At 35.8% G+C, this 24,157-nt stretch overlaps 1 protein-coding gene across 1 annotated transcript in view; it reads left to right on the plus strand.

The window, feature by feature from the left end:
• LOC132707116 (axotactin) overlaps positions 1 to 22,812 on the plus strand; it is a 52,387-nt gene extending 29,575 nt beyond the window's left edge. Inside the window, exons 14-24 of the mRNA XM_060678809.1 lie at positions 271 to 480; positions 531 to 746; positions 2,874 to 3,071; positions 3,126 to 3,414; positions 8,181 to 8,497; positions 8,554 to 8,738; positions 15,598 to 15,864; positions 15,921 to 16,092; positions 18,357 to 18,550; positions 21,467 to 21,521; positions 21,584 to 22,812. Coding sequence (XP_060534792.1) covers positions 271 to 480; positions 531 to 746; positions 2,874 to 3,071; positions 3,126 to 3,414; positions 8,181 to 8,497; positions 8,554 to 8,738; positions 15,598 to 15,864; positions 15,921 to 16,092; positions 18,357 to 18,550; positions 21,467 to 21,521; positions 21,584 to 21,801 — 2,321 coding nt within the window. The 3' untranslated portion in view covers positions 21,802 to 22,812. The remainder of the gene's footprint in view (positions 1 to 270; positions 481 to 530; positions 747 to 2,873; positions 3,072 to 3,125; positions 3,415 to 8,180; positions 8,498 to 8,553; positions 8,739 to 15,597; positions 15,865 to 15,920; positions 16,093 to 18,356; positions 18,551 to 21,466; positions 21,522 to 21,583) is intronic.
• Positions 22,813 to 24,157: the final 1,345 nt, after the last annotated feature.

The following is a 24,157-nucleotide window of genomic DNA, read 5'->3' on the forward strand; positions in this document are numbered from 1 at the left end:
AACTCTCAAAACGTAGCAACTTTTTATACGATTATGTTTTTTTTTATTAGGTTTGAGTCTCAAACACCAGCTATTTCTTTCAGAAAGGGCAGTTTGTCTACAATCAGTTGGTGATTTGTATAGGATCTCTAAAATTTAAGTGTGACTCTGCATGGTTAGCAAATTTTAGATTCAAAGCAATAAAAGCAAGCTGCTTTTTGTATTCAAGTGACAATAACAACAACATTATATATCGGGTATTGTTGTTTATTTATTTTTGTTATCAATTAGACATAAACACGAACGCGTTAACCTTTACCCATCCCGAGTCGTATCTTCATCGGAATTATTTGACCAACGAGACTGGCGACGAGAAAGACGTCATGAGGAGCATCTTCGAGGAGAAGATTCTCCTAAACCTACGAACCTACGATAATGTGTCGTTGATATTCTACGCCAACGATCATCTCAACAATTTCGTGCACCTGTACATCGACAACGGTAAATAATATCGAACGAGCCGATGGAAAATTTAACGCTTTTCTTATCAGGAACGCAGGTGGTTTACCTATTCAATTACGAAAATGAAATTTTCAACGTCACCGTCGATTATCCAGAACTGAACACCAGCAAGTCGGTTCAAATCGCGATCGAACGGGACGAGAACTCAACGACCGTTCACGTGAACGATAAAAATGCCACAGTGCCTATCGGCGTCAAGTTGCTGGAGAAATATTCCAACAAGCCTTGGATCAACACAGAAAAAGGTAGAAAGCAGAAATGAAATGTGGCAATTAGCAGAATTTTCAATTTCAAATAGAATAGACTGCACAAATAACTTACAATGTTCACATACATCTTTCTCACCATCTATTCCACTTAACATATTTCTACTAATAACCAAGTCCAGGAATATTCTTGACAGCAATCGATTTCGTGAGATAAACACTGAAGTTTCCTTGTTTAAGTTCCTATGAGCACACAGCAGTTTCTAATTTATTAAGATAATTGTAACGTTTTGTAGTTACCTGAGTCGTTTTCTACATAAATATAGGTATTCAGCGATTCGCCCTTTTTCTAGTTCTTTCAAGAGTCCTCCAAGCATGCCCATTTTGCCTGTTTGGGCACTCCATTGTACCTTTTTTAATAACACTGATTCATACGTTTCCTTCGTGTTCTTTGTATGTTTTCACTTTTTCTTCTGTCTGAGATTTTTTCGCTTATTAACTAGACCTGAGACATGGTTCAATAATAATAAAATGCTTCGGTATCAAAGGCAAGACTCAAACTTGTCATTTGCTTAATTCGTAAATTACGAATTATTCTTAATGTACATGAAAATTGTGATATTTCCCTGGATTCCACGTATAACTGTCTTATTTTGCCGTTTGGGGCAAAAGAACAGCTTCAAGGTTCAAGAAATGGTTATTCTAGTTTGATATGGAGCACATTTTTGAACCAGTTTGTTTTTGGCACACCATGCGTTTTCATATATTTCATATTAATTGACACACTAAAAGGCACTTCTCAAAAATTGCTTTTACAGTGTGCTAGACACTTACGCTTTTTGCTCTGGCGGTACACCTTTTTATGTTATTCTACTATTTTTGGCGTATTACCTTCCTTGAATGACGTCACGCCGGTTTCAAATAACGTATTTCTTATATTATAGTATACAGTAATATCTATGATTGTTGTATGACTGAGTCGTGTTGCATTTGAAGCTCGTTTAAATTACGTCATGAATTTTGCGGAAGGATTGCATTTTAACCTTGATCTTTTTCCAATTGATAAAAAGCCAAGATATTCAAAACTATCAGCTGTGATTGTATCTTCGCTGCATCTTGCAAAAGTTTGCAAATAATTACAACAAATCAATGTTAATTTTGACGAATATATTCTGAAAGGTACAAAAAAAACCAGCATTGACTGTTATTAAGAAACGACAACGATTTTTTTCAGTCAGTTGACATAAATTAAACAAAAATAACCAAAATTGACATCATTCGAATTCGATGTTGGTTTACCGTTTCTCTGATATGTTCTTGGTCTCCATTCAATAAGTCTGTGAATCGATTTGGTGCCTTTCCCTCTAGTTATGTGGCCTGCCCATTTCAATTTTAGTACTGAGGCTCTAGATATGATATCTGTGACTCTTACTCTATTATGTAGGATATCATTTCTTGGCTTGTGCCTCAATATTACTCCCAGCGTAGATCGTTTCATCGGCCTTTGGGCTACTCTTAGCTTCGAAACACTGCTCTTTGTAACTGGTATCGTTTCTGTCCCGTAAGTGAACATTTGTCTTCACTTCAAATGCTGCCCTAATTGATATCATGCATGTAGGTGGGTGTTAATTTTGAAAGATAGAAAAAAAAAGTGTAAATACAAAAGTTTGAAGATTTTTGCTTTATTATCTTATGCAAATGTCAGAAAAAATAAACGCCGATCACATGCTGTCGAAATATATATTATCAGCTTAAATCGTAGATTTTTTTCCTGATTTCAAAAACGTATAGTTTATTTAGCCGTTTTTGAGATATTTCATTTTAAAAATTATTATCATTCGATTTCTGGACAATAGCCATATTGTTTAAAAATGATCAAGTCTGCTTTGATAGCAACCATATTATCTATGTTTGCAATCAGGAAAAAAATGTACGATTTGAGCTAATAACATATATTTGCATAAGATAATAGAGCAAAAATCTTCAAAATTTTGCATTTACACTTTTTTTTCTATTTTTCAAATAACCCTACTACCCTACCTACCCGGTATTAAAACGATGTCATCAGCGTAGTCCGTCCACGCATATTCCTTTATTACTCCGTGGCCACCTTGTATAATGTGTAAATGAATGTGTTGGCGCCACAAAATGATGTTGCCGTTTTAGAGGTGTTGGCGCCCCAAAGACCTCCCGCTCCTCCTACAGAATATTTCCAATTGAACCTGGGCGGTTATGACCCCGAAACCTTATTAAAAGTGTCCAAGTATCCCGCCCGTCTTCCCGGTTACGTGGGCTGCTTCAGGGGCCTCCAAATCGGCGACACTCTAATCGACTTGCCTCCGAAAATAAACGTCAGCGATAAAGGTGGGTGCGACACCAACCGCACGGCCGTTTAGATGCTAACTAGGATGTAATTAGGTGTCATAGCGCATTGCAACATGAAGTGCGACGCCGAACCGTGCAAGAACAAGGGGAAGTGTATCGAAGATTTCCAGAACCAGGAGCACACGTGCGACTGCGAGCACACCAGCTATTACGGGGAGTTTTGCAACGAGGAAAAGGGAGCGGATTTCAACGGGGAAGCGATCCTCTCCAGGGTATATGTGCTCAACGGGACGGTGGACCACGTCAAGATCCAAGTCGCCTTTTCCAGCGTCGACGTTCGGCAAAAGAGTACCGTGCTTCTGTTGTTACAGACCGAAAACAAGTAAGATTTATATTCCTGGAGGCATCCATGTTTATATGTTTTAATCCTGCAAACGGAACCTCCTCATTTTAGCGTTTTTTTTTCTATTCCTGCAGGTTTATACCTAACCGCCTCGTTTGAGGCTATTTTTTTTTCTAATCGTGCAACTTCCTTATTTGAAGCTATCTTTTTCTTCAAAATAGGAGCAAACTATATCTTTCTAATCGTGCAAAATAATCGCCTCAATTTCGTCGAATCTTGCAAAATAGGACGAACCTAACCGCCTCTTTCGAGGTTTTATTTTTCTAATCTCGCATATTGGGACGCGGAATCAAACCTTTATCCCCTTCATTGTTATAATGCAGACACGGTTTAGTACCTAATCGCCTCATTTGAGGCAAAATTTTTCTAATCTTTCAAAATAGGACCCGTCTAACATGTAAAATAGGACGAATCTAGCCTCAACTTTTGGGACTATATATTTTTAACCTTGCAAAATAGGCGCTTGCCTTAATCAAGCACGGAGAATGATTAACTTCCTCAATTATTATTGACTTCCATTGTAATAGATCATTTTAGTTCAGAGGCTCTAGATAACTGTGCCTCAATGTTACTGCTAGCATAGATCGTCCCATTGCTCTTTGGGCTACTCTTACTTTCAACAAACTACTCTTGTAACTGGTATTGTTTCTGTCCCGTAAGTCAACATTTGTCTTCACTTCAAATGCTACCCTCCTTGATATTTTGCATGCTTGATTATCTTTATTATTTTAATTTAATTTTAATTATCTTCTTGTGCTACCGGTATTAATCTAGTCTAAACTTTTGGAACTATATGTTTTTACTCCTGCAAAATAGGCGCTTACCTGAATGAAGTACGGAGAATGATTAATTTCCTCAATTATTTGTTCATGACAAACTTCCACTGTAACAGATTATTCTGAATTTTTCTGGAAGTGCCCTTAAATATCAAAGAATTTTTTACGTGCTCACTTAGAGTTGTATTTGATTCAGGAGAAAAAAAATGAGTCCACGAAATATCCCGGGATTCCCCAAGAGCCAATTCAAAAGTTCCTCAAAAATTTAATACAATTAATAATTTTTAATAAAATATATGTATTCTTTGCAGAATCTAATTGAGCCCTAATATTGATCGAATATTGCTTTTAGAATTTTCATGTCTTCTTATTTTCAAACTTAAATGTTCTAAATCCAAGTCTTTACTAAATTTCCGCGTTTAACTCTTTCCTTTACTTACATCATCTTTTTCAATGGTAATCCCTGCCTACCTTTTGCTTTTAATTCTAACCTTTCCTGGGACTACTCCTATAGTACACAGTGAATATAAATTGTCAGAAATACACAAAAACAGAAGCACACGCACTCTATTAGTATTACTTTTAAAAAACCGATGAAATCTCGAGTAATGGTTGTTCGTACGGGGTTGCCGTCGGTACAGATCGATTCAGAATTAAAAAAAATGTTTCGAAATCCAAAAAAAAATTTTTCGCGAAAACCCATTATCCGATAGACAAAATTATTGAAATAAATAAGAACTTAAAGTTCAGTTTTTAGCGAAATTATATATTATGACATGACAATTGTTTCGGACAATTGTTCTGGAAGTGTCTGTTATCGGCAAATAACCTAAATTACCTTCAAAAGTGTCTTTCTTGGAGCAAATTAATAGTCCTAATTCTAAAACAGTTGCGAACATCGCCTTTTGGTTTGAACGTTTTTATAGGTAGATTAGAGAGCTTCAATTTTTGCATTTACTGTTTTCGTTTGTTCTACAGGGTGCGCGATAAATGCCCTAGAAAAGGTTTAGTCGAACTCGCGCGATATATTAGACCAAAACCCTCACGTCCCTACTTAAAACGATAATATCGGCAATAAAAGGCTTGTATATCCACCGAATCACGCTGCGTGGGTCCGTTGTTAGGGCGTCGGAAACGCCACGGGGGGTTCAAACCCAGGTCATTCTTTTTCATTTTGAATATTTAATTTTATTATATTCTTGCGTCGCGTCTGCTTAATTTCTTTAAATTATTGTAACTGAAGTTTTTTAAGACGAAACCTTTTTTCATTCAATTTTTTTTCAATTCAGGAGTTTATTTCTTTTTCCAAGTAACACGGGTGACGGACTTTGAGTGTTCAGTCTTCGGAAAACTTTTTCATTGTTTTTACTTTCAACAAGCCTCCAGTAAACCACAAAACCGCCAGAAAACTGGATACTATTAACCCTCTTTGACGTTTCCTTGGGTTAGCTTCAGCAAACTCTCCTATTTAAACGACGACTTTGGTTTAGACCATCGCGGGGGGTCAAAATCGCCAGCGCGATTAATAGTCTAGCCTAACATAAACACTAACTCTAATAAAAAAAAACAAGAGAACAGGAAAGGACTGAAATTAATAATTATAGTTAATGGGGCAATAACGTTTTTACCTTAGTAATTGATTGCGAAAATAAGTCCAAATTGTGTCGAGCATTGTACTTGGAGTACATTGAGAAAATAGAGTTAGTACGGGGTACCCGAAAATTTAGTCTATTTTATAGGTCAGAGCAATCAAACAAGTTATTTAAAATTTTAAATAAAGTGATTAACTAATGGTAATCATGGCGATCACTAAGAGACACATAACCTAATCTATTTAATCGTATTCTATGCCAAAAACCTGGCGGGAGATATACTCCTTCCAACTTATACCATACATACTTCAAAAACTTACGCTGAATCCAGGGTATTCATATACTTTTTGATTCTTCTGCCAGTACCTTATTAACATGAGGAGCAAAGGTCCAATATTACTTCCAAGTCTCAAAAAGTGTTAGAGCGAGAGATAGTTTTATCAAAAAGATGATAGTCATATTTCATAGCTGCGCTCATGGTGCTAATAGAAATTACATTACACTTGGCTGTATTAAGTTGCAAGGGACCAATTGTTGATTTGCTCCAAACTGCGCTGAAAGTCATTAACAAAAATGTTGAATAATAATGGCCCCAATATCGAGCCTTGAGGAAGGCCTGAGGAAGCAATGTATTAAAAGTGTGACCATAGAAATAGACGTACTGAGTGCGGTTAGACAAGTATGATGAAACCAACTTAACAAGCGATTCGGACAATCCAATGGCATGGAGCTTATGGATTAGAATTTTGTGATCTAGGTGATTAAAAGCTTTTTTCTACTCCCGTTTGTAAAATATCTAATTACGCACCGATCTAGCGTGCGGGAAGCGTCACTTCACCACGTCAGTTTCGTTTCCAACGAATCCGAGGCACTTCGGACATTTCCGGGATTTTACCGCACGGGTTTGGGAGCAATCGGATGTTTTCGGAGATATTTCCCACGCTTTGAATTTTGACGTTTGTCAATTCTGACAGTCATGTCAGTGAATATATTCACTGACAAATGTCACCGACCAAATATGTAAGTCCTCCAAAAATACAACATCAGAATCAGATTCTCTACTTTTGCAAAAATCTACGATCTCTCACAGCACCATAACGTGCAGCTGTGGAAAAGAATTTACTGGAGAAGCAGGTTTAAAAATATCAACCATCTGAAAAGGGACCATCAGATTTTATGACAGAACTAACAAATACCTCTATCAAAGTAAAGTACGGGAATCCATTGCAATTTTTGTAGTGTATTTATGCAGTTACCCACCGATCTAGCGTGCGGTAAGCGTCACTTTACCACGTCAGTTTCGTTTTGAATTTTGTCGTTTGTCAATTCAGACGGTTATGTCAGTGAACGTATTCGTATTGTTTTGCGAAAATGTATCCAAAAACTAACGGTTGTAGAAAAAGTATAGTATGCAACACGTTCGGTAAACTTTTTAACTCACTCGTTTATTAAACACTCGCTCCGCTCCTGTGAAATAAGCTCGTGAGTCAAATGTCGCACTTGTTGCACAATATACTATTGAAAAATCATTGTCATCATTTGAGAACCTTTATCAATAGCCTCAGAAATATACTGAGACCTAGTTAAATTGTTACTGGTGGATCTTCTTTAAAAAAAAACTGTATTGTTGGGGAATTATTTGGTTTTGTCATTTTGTCCTGTAGAGAGAACTTTCCAGAAATTGCAGATAAAGAAAATAGCCCTATAGTTTATGATCTTCGATCTACAGTTTTTTTTTGTTGGCGGGAATAATTTTAGACATTTTCCCTATACCAGGAACGACTTGGTTTCTCAGACACACATTAAAAAGTATTAGAAGCGGTTTAGCCAGATCAAACCTACAGTCATGTATAAGGAAGCTTATAATTCTTTCATAACTGGAGTTTCGACCAGGTGTTTAACTAACGGACATTTCCACTTGGATTAATTAGACAATTACTCTATTGACTAAAGTGACATCTAACTTTCAGTTACTCACATCGTCCATATTTTCGGCGTTACCTTGGTTGGTAGAGGAACCTAGAAGCAACATCGAGATGATGTATTCCCAAAAAAAGCGAATAAGCCAGAAGTTAAAAAATGTTGTTATTTGACATTTCGTGATATATTATATTTTTTGATTAAAGGTTTAGCTAAAGCTTATGGTAGTTTGGTGGTTTAATACATTTTTGAAGTGCCTTTTTTTTGTTCCTATTTTAATTTTTCTGGACTCCTAATTATACCAGCTACGAGAAAGATACCTTCTTCTTGTTCTTGCCCAGATATCTTCTCGATAAAGATCTCTGTCTCCTGCCACATGGAGCAATTGTTTTTTTCTGGAGATAACCTTTCCGTTTTCCGTTTATCTATTTTTTCTTGCATTACTGCCCGATTTCAGTCGAAGCTACTACTTGCTGGTTGGGCTAAGTCTCGAAGGTTACCTGATAATCCAGGAGGATAGAGAGGGAGCCGTTTTTTCGGCTACGGTGAACAAAAAGAGCTTCATCAACGGCGCGAGACACTCGATTTACTACAAACGCGATTTTAACGAATCGGAATTGTACGTCGACAGGGAAGTGACCCCCATGGAGCAAATTCCTGCTCAGACGTTCACGAACATTCCGGAACAGGGCGAGAACGAAGTTCAGGTGGGGGGTCAAGAGACCAACGATCCTCGTTTCGCGATTTACAAGAAGTTCAGCGGATGTTTGTCGAGTAAGTTTTTGTTTTCAGCTCCCGTATCGATATAATCAGGGAGGAATTTTTGGCAGACATCGTCATCGAGGTGAACGAGCACGTGATGAAGCCTTTGGAGGAGTATATGTTGTTTACGAAAACTGGAGCGGAGAAAGTGAATGTGTCGAACTCGCATGGGGTGAGGAGCGCCCAGTGCAGTGCGGATTTCGATGTGGTCCACGAGAAGACGGCGGGAACACCAAATCTGAATATCAGCCAGGTAAGACGTACTTGGTATCCAAATTTTCAAAGAAACTTTCACAGGCTACTGTGATACTTTTTACAAATCACCTGGATTACTACTGCATCAGTTGTTGATGAATCGAACTCGCTGACGTTTCGCCAATCATCCTGTTATCTTCTTCAGAACTGAAACTCAAGAACCCCACAGGGTAATTGGCGAAACGTCAGTCAACAAGTTAGATTTATCTACATCTACGTGGATCGGAATATGCTAGAATATGCTATATATTATGCTATATACATACACACATACACAAATGGAAAATACAGAACTTGTCACACATCTTTCTTTACATTTTCATGGTGCCGCACATTATTCTTCTTTTGTCCCAGAACACACACTATCCTTACCTCTCCATATAAATGTAACTCACATTTAATAAATATATACAAAAATATCTAGGAAATTAACCCGTTGTATCATGGCCGGTAAGTGATAAAACTTTCATCATGGTGGTCAGTGGTTCTCAAACAATCTAGATCAATAAATGGACAGTAGGCAAGGTATTATATTAAATATCGCACATCCATATCATGTAAACCACAGTTATAAAAATTGTAGGACACATTGAGGTTATGAAGAAGTTCCTCGTTCAGAAAAGATTTTTGAAAATTGCATGTCTAAAGGAGTCAAAATACGAGCAGTTATTCAAATTTTAAAGAGATTTTCCGGATATCGGAAACGACTAATCTTTGGTCCGAGATCTGAAAAATGCTCTCTCTGTTTGATGTTTAAACGGATTGTCTTGGTTGGTTATTTGACTTTATACATATCGTAAACAAACAAATCGGGTCTATCTAGTGCCTCTTCACTCTTTTTCTGAAGTCAGGCTCTAAGGGAGCGAAAATTCTCCTTAACTCAAGGTTGCTGCTTTGCGATCTAGATCATTAAGAAATGATTAAGATCGACACAAAAGTAGCTCGGGCCAATAAAAAAGTAATTAACAGTCGATTAACATGACCTTTCATTGATGGTTAATTCACGAAATAATTCATTCATATTGTAAAAGGGATTACTGAAATGTGGATGAAATAAAGAATAAAGAATACACTTAATTAGTTAGATATAATAATAAAATCTAGGAAAATAAAAGAGGCGGAGGTAGATATTTTCAGAAAATGCTACCTGGTTTATCTAATTATATAATTTTAGTGGTACAGCCTAATAATTATCGCAATATGCTTTAATAACATCTGAAAAAAAAAAACATAAAATTGCCCGCCATTGACGAACACAATTTTTCATTTATTGCCTAAATAAAATTTTTATTCGTTTTGGAAGCACTGGGAAATCTAGAAGCATCGAGAGGTCTTTCGGTTAAAAATTGCCAACTGCAGATTGGAAAATATTTGTAAATTAGATTAGATTAGATTTCGATGAAAATTCCTAACACTACATATGACAATTAGGGTCAAATTCACAAAACCGGTGAAATTATTTTTTTCAAATAGCCAATTCTTAAAATCTTATCTTATTTAGTTGGATCAGTCATAAAGTCTCAGATATATTTAAAATTGACGTTTGCAGATCGAACAAATTGTTCCCATACGAAATTCTTTAAAATTTTACTATATTAACTGTAGGCTGTTGAAAATAAATTTAGTTAGTAATTAACTAGGGATTGAAAAAACTGGGGAAAATATTTGTATCAAATAGAAACCACCAATTTTTATAATACGATCTTATTTACCAATAAAAATTATCACTATATTAGGTTATAACATTGAGAATATTGATAAGTTTCAACGTTCAATCAATCTAAAATAATTTAGAACAGCTTGCCCGCAGCAATCAAATGTTCAAATTTTGTATAGTTATCGTTTTCCCATAACAGATCGACAACGTGAGACACCCTGTATATTGGGTTCCAGTTGTAAAACTATGAATATTCGACAATCTTATCGAATGTTAAGATGATATTAAAATATGTAATTTCTTGGGTTTTTGAATTTTATGTTAATAACTAAAAAAAATGTTATATAAATTTTGCTAAGCAGAGTCTGTATATGATTCTTAACAGAAAATATTATTAAATTAGCGAAATATACATGGAATTGGGTTTCCAAATTTTTGGACGCTGTCAGTAGATATGCTATGCTCGTTCAATAAATTAGCACGAGAACATTTATAGTCCAAAATCGCTTTTGTTGAAGATCGTTGGGACTCCTTAATCACTAAGCCCCTTTGGTACAAAATTCGCTGTATTACGTTTTTATTTGCAAAACTATTATCCACGTTCGGATATAACGCTAGCACTGCCGTAGTAAAACAGTTCGTGATGATACGCGCAGTGACAATAGCTGAGTCGACTTCACAGTTGACTGGTAACGGAAAAACGCGTTACGGTCGAGAGACCTCAGCGCTGGTATAAAGAGCAAAGCCGATCCACGGTTAAGTGCCTACGGCTCTAGTTTAAATAGCAGCACTGATCCGACCTACCTCAGTTTGATTTTGACAATCGCCGAGTCAAGTCGCCAGAATGTACAAGCTGTTGCCGTTTGTGAATTTCTTGGAGGAACCGTTCCCGACGTTGCCTATCGAGATGTGGTGCATGATTTTGCGACTATTAGATCCAGTGTCGCTGTTGGTCGCAGTGAGGTGTTGTAAACTGTGGGAAGAAGTTTGCCGTGGGGATCCGCATCTGAAGAAGACTGTTGCTGCTGCAAAGAAGATGGAGACGCAGGAAAGATTCGATATTTTAACCAAATCGACGACGATGGTTACACGCGAAGATGTATCGAGGATATTTGGCAGAAACGTTCAGAAGAAGGTCGAGGTTACTAGAAAGATGCATCTGCTGGACGAGAACAAGGAGAAGAAGAACGAGAAGAAGCGTGTTGGCCCAATTCGCAGGAAGACTGATAGAAGATGCAATCCTTATCGAATTTAAATTCAACTAGTATCGTTTATTTCGTGTTTTTTTGTCTGAATTGTATTATTTATAAAATGCTTTTGTAAATAGTAGTGTAATAGTGAACATAAGTTGTATTAATATATATTTAGGTTATAGTTTTGATTTGCTCGACGAGGTAATTGTACTGAATTTTGTGTATATAATGCTTTGTTTTAAATAAATTATAATAACAATATGTGCTTTTCTTTTATTTCTTCGAAAACGATCTATCTCGTTATTTTAAAAATGGATCCAAAGACTGCTGAGCGGCAAATTAAACCATCCAGGTCTGTACTACAGTACTACCTTATTTTAAAACTGTTAGGCGGAGGTAGGGATTTTCTAAGAGAAATATTCGACTGCAACGTATATGACTGCACATAAGAGAGTTTATATAAAACGTGTTTTTCGTACCGGGCAGCTTTTAATTAATAAATATGCAGTAAATAGTTTTACTGTGTACATTAGCTTATTTAAAAAAAAAAATGGAGGCTGCAATTATAACGTCTTTTTCCGTTTCCTTCATTATTACCTATTTCTAATGCACCTGTCTCTTCTATTTAGAAATTAGTTTAGGCTTAGCTCATTATTCCTTCGAAAGTTGTTTACAAAAACTTTCACGTAAGCAGAGTGACATGCTTCATTAGTACTGTAACTTTTTAAATATAACTAACAAAATTCATGTACACAGAAAATCTTTAATAATTAATTCTAAGTATGTATAAACTAGGGTGACATAATTAAAAACCGATATTTGGTATGGTCTGTTCATAGATATAAGAAAATGACCAATTGCTTTTGAATGGGATTATCCAAGGGTGGTCATTAACATACAATGCAACAAGATTACCTAAAGTTTCGGAATTTAAATTCAGGTAAAATTGTGGTCCGTAATAGAAAATAATTTTATACCTATCTGTGTTTAATATTCTTTGGTTTGGTTACTACTTAGTTTAAGTTTATTATAAATCATTCTTATTTCGTGTGTAATACAGCGTGTGTTGAATCGTGTGCGAATTATGCAAAATATGTGCGAGTCTAGTGTATCTCAGGAGATGCTCCTGCCCAAATGTAGAAAACACTATTCTATTGAGACTAAGGAACTTATAAACAATGTTTATTCGACTCTCATTGAACGTGGTACCAGCAAGCAAGCATCTTTACAAAAAACGGCTACATTGACGAAAATTCCAATATCAACTGTATGGAAAATTGTGAATAATCCCATTTCAGCGAGGAAAAAAAGAAGCGATGCTGTCATTTTCTCGAGTGTAGATGAAAGTGATCATGATATAATGCAGAGTAAAATTTAGCAGTTATACGAGGAACAAAGCGTGTCTACATTAGATATCTTAATTAGGAGGCTTGAAAAAGATTAAACCGGTGTTATATGTGGCAGAACTACCTTATGGAAGTGTATTCAACACATGGGTTTTAGATTTAAAAAAATTGGCAAAAGGCAAGTTTTAAGGAAATCTTTTAGAATTCGGAAGTGGCGACTGGAATATCTAGAAAAAATTAGGATTTATAGAGATCAACGAAGGCCAATTATTTACTTGGATGAAACCTGGATTGGGTTGACTCAACTGATAAGTGTAAAACAAACGCGCCATCAAAAAGAGGTAAAAGAATAACTATTTTGCATGCTGGCTCTAAAGATGGTTGGATTGCAAATGGAATTTCTATGTCTGCGAAAAATATTAAAGATTCTTCTCTGGCCTGCCAGCAAGACACCACCGCTTATTTATTTAAACGTTGGTTTAAAAACAAACTAGTTCCAAACATTCCTCCTAATAGCGTAACTGTAATGGACAATGCAAGTTATCACAGTAGACACTTGACTAAAACCCATTCCTCATGTGACACAAAAGCAACAATCCAAAACTACATTTATAATAACGACATTTATTTTCACGAAGATTATACCAAAAAGCATTTAATTGAGGTTCTACAAAGTTTGAACCTATCAAAGGAATACGTCTGTGATAGTTATGCAAAAGATCTAGGGCATACAGTTTTAAGGCCTTACCACTGTATATTTAATCCCATTGAACATGTTTGGCATCAACTGAAATCTGCCATTCGTCGTAACAATGTTTTTACCCGTGTTAATTCCAATGTCCTCAAACTTATAGAATGCGAAGTTTTTAACTCTCTCCACAAAGTTGGGCAAATTCTGTTAAACATAGAGAAAAAGCAAAACAGTCGTATATCCATATTGCAAATAATATAAAACAAATAATAATTAGATGATAGCGATAGTGATACTGATATATTATGTGAATAATTTGAAGTATATTAAGTAGGTAATAAAAATTATTTGTAATTTTATTTTGGATTTAAATTGTTGAGTATCTTTCCTAACAAACACCCAAATAATTAAATTCAAAGCAAATTACGGGCCTGTTCGGCCATATTTTATTCTTACGCTTGCCCGGGTCTTTCCTTAATTCGTATCAGTTTAGTCACTTTCTTATAACAGACTTTACCACTTTTACAACACAAAGTAACTAGGCTCAAAATTAAACGATTGAGTAAACGAAAAACATCGTAATTCATCCATCAATGATTAATTACCTAACGTTATAAAAGTGTTACCAAACATTGGTTACCTTTCGGTCTGTTCATAGATATAAGAAAGTGAACAAATGCTTTCGAATGGTCATTAACATACAATGCAACAAGATTATTATTTATTATTTTCTATTACGGACCACAATTTTACCTGAATTTAAATTCCGAAACTTAAGGTAATAATCTTGTTGCCTTGTATGTTAATGACCACCCTTGGATAATCCCATTCAATCTCTATCTTATATCTATGAACCCACCATACCTGTTTAACTAGAATTTATCGCTCTTTATATATTACCTAGAATTAAATGATTATAAGTTGTTGTGTATGTATAGATGAATTGGTTTGTCCTTGTTTTGGGGCTTCGCGTTTCACTCGGAATCATAAAATCTTATTATTTCGAGCGTACCCCTTAGAGGCAATAAAACTTATTTCGGGCTGGATCATAAAACCTTTTCGTTTCATATTGAACCTTTGTTTTGCAATAATATCGTTGTACAGTTTTCTTCTTGAAGGATGTTAACCTATTGAATCCTACTTTATGAAGTGACGACAGTAAAAATTAAAGCCAAGGATAGCTAAAATGTTCGATATCAATGCAGGTGTCATCGAGGGCGAATCGCAGACACAATAGTTTCCAAACCGAGTAAACTCTTGGGAAGAAAAATATGAAACATTTTTCCGGATGTCTTTCAGTTTGGGGCATACGCTATACCGACATACTTGAGCGAGTACAGACCAACCTTTTAAAAAGATTATTGTTACAGGTTCTTCACAATTAAATTACAAAACCTTTAAATCTTGCCTCAGCTATCTGAACGAGAGGATGACATTTTAGAATGTTTTGAAACAAAACTTTTTAAAGCAGCCGGTTTACACTACACTAATTTTTACTACGGCTTTGCATCTTCTGATCTACCACTCAGCTATTTAAATTGGGAATTGCCAACGTCCATTTTAAGAATTATCGCACAATTAAGACCGCGCTTACTTTATTAAACCTGATCAGATTTGCTCCGTATGTTTGTCCGTACACTTAACAATTTGAAAATTTGAAAAAAATTAACCTACAATTTGTATCAGTAGATTTTAAATCACGTGCTGATAGATCCCTATTAGTTTACTATTTTGTTTTTTTTAGGCTTATGTAATGTCTGATGCTGATTTCTGGTTGTAGAAATGTAATTTCCGATAAACAATAAATAAGAATAAACAAAAAAATAACAACTTTCACCTGGTATAGTCTGAAAACGTTTAAGCTTATTTGCATTTTGCCATTTTTGCTCTGGCATGTATAATTTGTTGTTTGAAATGAAAAACCTCATTATATCGGTGCTAATGTTTCTCAAAATCCACAATTCTCGTAGGGGAAGGACAAAACGTGGGTTCAAGACGCTCCCCAACGCATACTATACACGTCCATATACTCTGCCGATTCTATCGAAGAAGACGGCACCAGTCAACTGGTGGTTATAATTTTGGCGTCCTTTTTCCTGCTGGTGTTGGTCTGCATCATCTACGATGTGTACCGCACGAAAAAACGATACAAGCGCAGAAAAGAGTACGAGACTGACGCGAGCATATTGCTTTCCAAGCAACAGGCCGCGTTGCTGCTGCAAGACAATAATAAACCCGTAAGAGTCGCCTCTATTTTCGGACGACGCTGGTGTAGACTGTTTTTTTTTTGCAGCCTGTCGATCACGACAATAACCACACCAAACCTCCGGGTTGGATCCCGTTGGAAAAATCCAACGGGAATGTGGTGAACGGTACCAAGGAGGTGGAACCCGCTGAAGATCCTTCTAAACCTCTCAAGCGAGCTGACAGTCGTCGCGAAAAACAGAAACGGATAAGTTTCAGAGGTGAGTTTTTGATGGCTGATAACATTTCATAACTATAATAATAATAAAACGGCTATAATATTATGACAAGAACATGATCAGCCTTTGAACATTATATGTGGTGCACATAGATTTGGTACTGATCTCATAAAGATTTATGTTTTGTAAATGGTAGGGGATATCTATGCCTAGAGTAGCATTATGTCTGAATTTAAATATTTTTTTTTACTGATTATTTTTCAATGTCCCTTTTTCTCCGTAGTGAACCACCCGGCACCAACTACAGAGTGTCACAAAAATATCGAAAAATGATTTTTTTAAACATATTAATTTTCTGTATTAATGTCTATTAGCTAACAGCCATGACAACAAAACAAAAAAATGGTGATCCTTCATTCAAGTGATTAACAATCATCGGATCCTGACCTACATCTACTTTACAATTTGGTTGGTGGGAGGAACTGGCTGACCTAGCCCCCTTTTCTGAAAGCAGCTGGCTGTATTACTTTCTTTTTCCTCTTTTTATGTATTTTTCAACGGCTGATTGTTCCTGACCTTAAGGCATTTTCATAATATTTATTGCTCAATAATTTTATGCAAAAATTTCCGCTATCTAAAGTGAGTGATAATTTGTGCTCAACGTTCGTATCTTATCAAATATGTAGATAGTGTTGCAGTAGAAATGGTTCAATCGAATTGAATTATTTAAATAAATCACCGTCCAGATTAAAGATAACAAGTTATAGGTAATATTCAAGGATGGTTTCCGGGTTGGGCCTAACAGTTAGTGCTGAATTTTCACCAGCTACAATTTGTTGAATAAGACCTCAATCAACTTTATGGTAGTACCGTCACTAGAATACAGCAGTTGTCTTTTAGGCGGAACAAGGACTAAATATAGCTCGTTGTCAGTTAGTCAAGTATGGTGACATTTTATTTGAACGAACGTTGGTGGCCATATAACCAACTTCTATTTTGTCCTGATTATGCATTTTCCCTATGAGTTTGGCATCAGTTAGTTATCCACTTTTAAGCCAACCCTTTACTTGGGATCTTTTGATCATATTCTAAACACGCTTGGCATCAAAATTATTTTTTCTACTCCCGCCTGTAAAATACCTAATTACACACGGATCTAGCTAGCGGGAACGGTCACTTTAGCACGTCAGTTTCGTTTCCCACGAATGCGAGTCACTTCGGGGCGGGTTTGGGAGCAATCGGTTGTTTTCGGAGATATTTCGAGGTATTTTGAGGTTTCTTTATTCTGAGGGTCACGTCAGTGAATGTATTTCTGTTGTTTTGCGAAAATGTACGCAAAAACTAACGGTCGTTAAAAAAGTATAGTATGCAACACGTTCCGTAAACTTTTTAAATCACTTGTTAATTAAAACTCGTGAGCCAAATGCCGTTTGTTTCATGATATACTATTGCAATGCCAAGTTTCTCCAAATAGATTAGGCATTACTAAATTATGATTAAATTAGAACTTAAATGTTCAGATTTTCATTAGTTTTTATTGGTTTAGGACAGCTGTTTCTGCAACATCATGACATTATCAAATACAAACCAGGTAGCAACAGATTCTTAGTTACCATTATTGTACGGTTTTGAATTGAAATTTAACAAGAAAGACCCATTCAAAGCCTGTTTGTCATTAAGTAAAAAATTCGAATAGGTCATTTTGCTAATCTCCATCATCTTGTATATTTCTGAATTTAAATAAATGTGGTTCTTAAATGCATAATAATTCTAACTGTTTGTCCTATATAAATTTGGGACATGGTCCACATTATAACTTGTAGACTCCTGATTTTTGAATTTTTCGTGATTTAGTTTTATTGTTTTTTAAAAATTTCTTGAAACTAAATTTAGAAAGATATTTCGAAACTTTCTTGCTAGGTTCTCCTACGTTTATTATTAATGTATCATTAGGATGGACAGAGTTCACTATTGTGTATGTGAATTATTATGTATTAATCTGTCCGTGTTTTAGAGTTTGTATTAAAAGCAAAAATCTAATTTGTTTTGTAATTTAGTTATATTTAAGTCCAAAACGTTTAAACAGTTATCCAGTTCCGTCTTTATATAATATGATTCAAGTAGGATCGCAAAGAAATGTCATGCACGTATCTGTATCACCAAAGAAAAATTTTACTCATTAATGATATTTTCTAACAGTTTTTGTTCCCTTTTAGAGTAAAAGCTACCTCAGTTCAATTACTAAATTAGCTTGAACCCTTCGACCATCACCATGCGTCTTAATCGGAATGACCGTTGTATTGCAGATAGTGCAAGCGAATTGACGTGGGATACACCCGACGAGACGTCGGAAATGCTGACTCCGATGGCGGAGGTAGCGGAAGAGGACGATGCCGAGGAGGATGCACCGAAGCCAGTAAGTAACGGGAATGTCGCGCGCATGGCTCCTCTGAGCTCTATAAGCGAAGTGACGCTCTATAATCCGGATAGGAAATCATTGGTAAGAATCAATGGAGGTCGTGATCGTGCATGTGAGCGTTGCTGATCGAATTTGAAAATCAATTTCCCGCAGTACGTGCCGCATGCTGAGATAACCGGAAAAGTGTTTCCATTTTAAACCATAGAATTCTTGTATATGTTTATCGAAACCATCAGGTGATAACTTGGAACTCATTTCAGTTTAAACCGTACACTGTATTAAATTATTTATTAATTTTTTTCATAAATATTAACGAAAATTGCTGTCAAAATAGCCGACATTTTCTTTTTAATTGGAAGTTTGAAGCCTTCCTGAGTTTATTTTAAAATTTACACAATTGGATTGAAAAGCCTTATTACTTGCTTAGAATCGCTTGCCATAAAAGGTCTCCGAATTTTTTATTTATTTATTTGTAAATTGCGTATACATCAAAGGAAACTATTGAGAATGTCTGTATATGCTGAAAAAATTTATACACCAGTATCCACATAATTATGATATTTATTTTCGGCATAACCTTCAAGTAAGCGGAACACAATTGAGAGTTCAATTAGAGACATATTTTCCGATTTGGAAACGTAAGTTACTTTTGAGCGCAGTGGGAAATTGTTTTTTGCTATAGAGCCTCAGTGTGTGTAGCTTTGAGATGTTACTTCATGCTTCCATTCAACGCATTTGCATTCGCATTCGAAAGTTATTTTACGCACGAAAAGCCTGACAATAGAAGTTTCAATCGATTGCACTCCAAAATTGTCACATTCCAGTCTGATGACGTATTGATATCGAAACTGAGGCAAGATATGTATTTTATTAACCCCTAAATTTCACTCTTTCTATTTTTCTCAAATGATGTAAGTTCGAGTGTTTCCAGTACTACCTTTATTCGGAGAAGTGACATTGATGTGTTTAAAAAGCCTTGGCAGGAAATATCTTGGATCACACTAACGCATGGTCATAGCTGCTTAAGCTAAAAATAGAGCATGTCGTAAAGACCTAAGACGTAAAGCCTCTAGAGCGGCCGTCCAGAATGCCGCCCTCCCCTGGTCATATTGGAGCAAACAACGCAGCTTATGGCCACAATACGATTACGCAGGATAGGATCATCGCACTTATCAATTTGTTTCCTCTGACTCAAGTCTAATCTTCCACCGTCTTTGTTATTTCTTCTTCGTTACGAAGGTTGGCAATTTCTTCAGAGTTCTCCGCACCATATTACAGCACTGAGAACACATCCTCGTCTTTAAATCCCAGCTGAGGTCGCTGTAACAAAATACTCCTTTCATTTTCATAAACGTTGTTCTCGTCAGTCCTATGCTGGTTTTGATTTTTACAGAACAGTCATTATCACTATTTATAACTGTGTCTAAGTTTCAACTTTTTCTATGTATTGATTGTTTATAAGAATTTGGTGTTTGTGATGGTACTGTTTTTTATATTATCATTAATTTTTTCTTCTTATATACTTCTTATATACTCCATATATTGACTTTATGTAGCAGTTTCTGTAAATCGTTTGAATTGTTAGCCAACAGCACAGTATCTTATGTTGTTGATGGGAACTCCGTTAATTACAATACACTTCGTCTAATCTTCTAATGCTAGTTTCATTATTTTCTCTGAGTAAAGGTTAAACAGCATCGGAGATAGCACGCACCCCTGTCTCACACCACAGCAGATTTCTGTTTTTTCTGTGCTACTTTCTTCCACTTTCACCATCGCTCTCTGATTAAAATAAAGATATGTGATGATTTTTATATCTCTGGTGTCTAAATTTTTTTTTTTAAGAATTGTTATCAGTTGTTCGTGTAGGACCTTGTCGAAGGCTTTGTTGTAATCAATCAAATAGAGAGAGTTCTCGATTCATATCCATATGCCGTTGGGCAATAACGTTCAAGGCAAAGAGTACTTCTCTTGTTCCTTGTCTTGCATTATATTTTTTTGGAATACGGATGAGCATTAATATCAACTGATAATAACTGTCCTGTATATGGTGTTATATAGATCTGTTAGATTATCTATGTTTTCCTCTCTTATCAAGTTGATAATTTCATTGGGTAACTCATCCAGTCCTGCAGCTTTTCCATTTTTTATGGTCTTTATAGATGAGCTATTCTCTAGTTATTTCTAGTCCATTTTTATATTGTTCTATTTCTGTTCTGTTAATATCTCTAACATCGTTGAAAAGTCCTATTATGTATTGACTCCATGTTCTCAACTTTTCTTCCAGTTCTATGATAATTCTACCATTCTGGTCAGTTAGTATTGTCGGTTTTTTTTTATGTAATGCTGCCATTTCTTTTATTTTTTGTGAACATTGAAATTGTTGTGCTTTTCTTGGAGCACTTATATATTTCAGAAATAATTTCGCAATGGGTGACCAGATTTGCTAGTTCTTCTGCAACTATAAAAACCTAATTTTTGGTTGTACCGAGTGACCAATTTTTTTCTTCTTCGTTTGCATTTCCCGAAATGCTTCGGCAATCTCTTTAGCATGGGCATGACGTGGGTTAGCGAAGCCACCCGAAATAACATCCGACTTGTTTTTCGAACTAGGTCGGGTGTCACACTCCGCCACCGAGAAGAATGCCTCCCCCAAATAGCAATCCCTTGTCCACAACGTTGCCATTCATGATCGACGAGACGAGTAGCGTGGAAAGCGCGGCCTAACGACGTCATCAATCGCCACACCGTGACTAAAACCATCAGAAAAGAAAACGTAACGTCTACGTTTTCTTTTCTGATGCTGGGAGGGGGGAATCATCATTCGCAATTCATTGAGGCTTTCCCAAAAAAGACCAAACGCGTATTGTGATAAAGACTATAGAATTTCATTTGTGCTTTTCATTGTTTGTCGATCGGTGGACTGGAATAAAGAGGAGCGGTTAAGAAATCTGGCGTTTTTTTGGTGTAAATAGGGCGTTAATCCTTGATCTTTAGATAATCCCCAATGGTGACGACGCTGCACCACCGACCCAAAACGAACTTCGAGAGGGTAAGTGTGGTTTCGTTGATAAAATCCTTTTAAAGGTGATACATTCCAATTGTGTCGGGCAGATGGCGAGACGGACGACATGTCTCGACCAGAATCGCAAACTCCGGTTTCCGTGGACGAGGCTACGTCCCCAAAACCCCTGACGATCACCACCAACACCAAGCCAGTATTAGTTGGGGAACATTTTAGAAAGTTCGACAACCCGATCAGTTACCTGGGTGGTCCAAAACTCGCCCCCAGGAATCGATGGAGTTTGGACAGCGTGTTGTCCGTGGACTAAATCGCGTTCGCTTTAAATTAGAGTATGAATGAATGCAAGTAGTCTGATCTCCGATTTAAGAGGATATTTTTGTAAATAATCAATTGCCTGCGTTATTCGAGTAACGAAAATTTGAGGAGTATAATTTATGGCCAACAGTGAAAGTAAGCACTCTGTATTTTGTTTACAAAGCGATAATAAAGCGAACTTGCGAAGTGAATGGTACTGATGACCATAAAAAACCAAATTTCTGAAAAATGGAAAACTTCTACCAAAAGAAATTTGTTTGAAAAAAAGAACATAATAAAAGCCAGTTTCTAAAAACAAACTTTAAAAATATTTTAGGAAAGATATCGCACACAAATATCATAAAAAACGGATGGCTTAAATAACATTGTTGAGCAGTATTGCAATTTTTTTCCTTTAAGTTGCTTGTAGATTGCCGAACGTAACTACAAAAAAATCTAGTTACTGTTTACTATCATCATTCCCAAATACTCGCGTGTACGCATTGCCTTTATTTAAAAGTTAAATGTTGATTACGGTAGAGCAGCGTAAAAAAATTATTTGCGCCATAGTTTTCTCACATTTTTAAAACGACGTGTAGAATAATTGATTCGTCTTGCTTTAAAAAAAAAAGGGTGAATTTTGCTATAGGCCATCTAAAAATAATATCTGCTTGTCCTTGTTTGCTCTGTTTAAATTTTGAAATGTCTAATTATAGTTTTTATAGTGAATTATTTAATTTTAATTTGGATTAAAAATTGTATCTTATATATAGTTTTTGTTTTACTCTGTATCTCAAGAAGGAGTCCATATCGGAACTTTTTTATTATTTTTGGATGACCGAAGAATATCTTTTTGAAACACCCTCCACCATGAGATTGCCTGGATCTGATGCTTAGAATGAATATAATTTTCAGCAGTTTAATTAGAGCTCGCCTTGGAGCGTTCTCGGGCAAATAAAAACTGTTGTACATCTTTATTTGGAATTGTTGCTAGAAAAACCAGTATTATTAAAGTGATCAAATAAATCGATAAATTTTAAAGTTACTTTTTTTTAGCATTAATAAAGGTTTCTACTTCGCAAATCATAAATCAAACGTTACTCATTACTCATTTAAACTCATGAATACTGATTGATTTTCAATGAAATGAATCAGTCTTCGAATCTATATCGACACAGTATTCGAATCAATGCAATCACCATACTACCGCACACCCGGACTAAATAACTGACTTCCTTTCTGTCTGTGACTATTGAGATTCGGTGAGACCCGGCATAGGTACTGAAAAGTAGGCCGTGTAGAAGTGAAGCGTGTTTGGTGAAAACAGGAAAAAAATTACTAGTTTCTGTTGAAAATGAATTAAAGGTACCATCTGCTGGCTAAAACAATATGTTACCTTATATTTCATACAGAACAACAACAAACATTTAAAAATATTATTGTTACAATTCAATTAATTCCATAAACTGTCAGCTATTATTGGAGATAGTGATTTGTGTAAAACGGCATGTGTCCCACGTAAAAGGTAAGTTTCACTTTGTATCTACATATATAGTTTGCATGGCTATGCTTTTTTACTCTCAAAATTCAAGGTTTAAGTATCTATTTCGTAATAGAGCGTAATGCAATACTAAAACCTGACTAGATTGTTCTGTGTAGTGAAGCAAAATTTATAAAAAAAGAAAATGGATTATTGTTTTAATTTCTCGGTAATTAACATTAAAAAAATAAACTCAAATTTGTATGGTAATCACCGCACAAGCGCACGCGTGTTTAGTGTTAAATAACCGACTTCCCTTCTTCCTTTGACTCTCGAGATTCGGTGAGACCCGGCATAGGTATCGACAAGTACAAGAGAAGCGTGCCTGGCGAAAATGACATTTTAATATCCATTTTCTGTTGAAAATGAATTAAAGGTAACATCTGATAACTAAAATAACATATTGTCGTATAACTCAAACAGAACAGGACTAAGCTAGTAGCAACGTAACCAATATTTTAAAATGATATTGCACTTAGAAAACAAGCTTGTGCATAAACGGTCAAATCTTGCTTTAAGGACATTACTTAGTTTCACCTGACGCCTCTCTGTACTTGGGGATGTTAGTTCTAGGTAAAAAATTAGTGATTTGTGCGTTTTGAGTGAAGCGGCTGGTTTTCCATGCAAAAGGTAAGTCTCTCTGTTAACTTTGCTTTTTTACTCTATTATGTAACAGAGCGTAATGGTCGACATGCAATACTAAAATCTGAATAACTTTTTCTGTGTAGTGCAGTGTAGTGCAAGTAACGAACTCAGAAAATGTTTTTTTTTCTTGGTTTCTAAATAAACTAAATTAACTCACTAATTTCGTCACCAGTAGTCCTGCAAT

The sequence above is a fragment of the Cylas formicarius genome, unplaced genomic scaffold (genome assembly GCF_029955315.1).
Source record: "Cylas formicarius isolate icCylForm1 unplaced genomic scaffold, icCylForm1.1 PGA_scaffold_9__14_contigs__length_23061073, whole genome shotgun sequence".
Classification (NCBI taxonomy): Eukaryota; Metazoa; Arthropoda; class Insecta; order Coleoptera; family Brentidae; genus Cylas; species Cylas formicarius.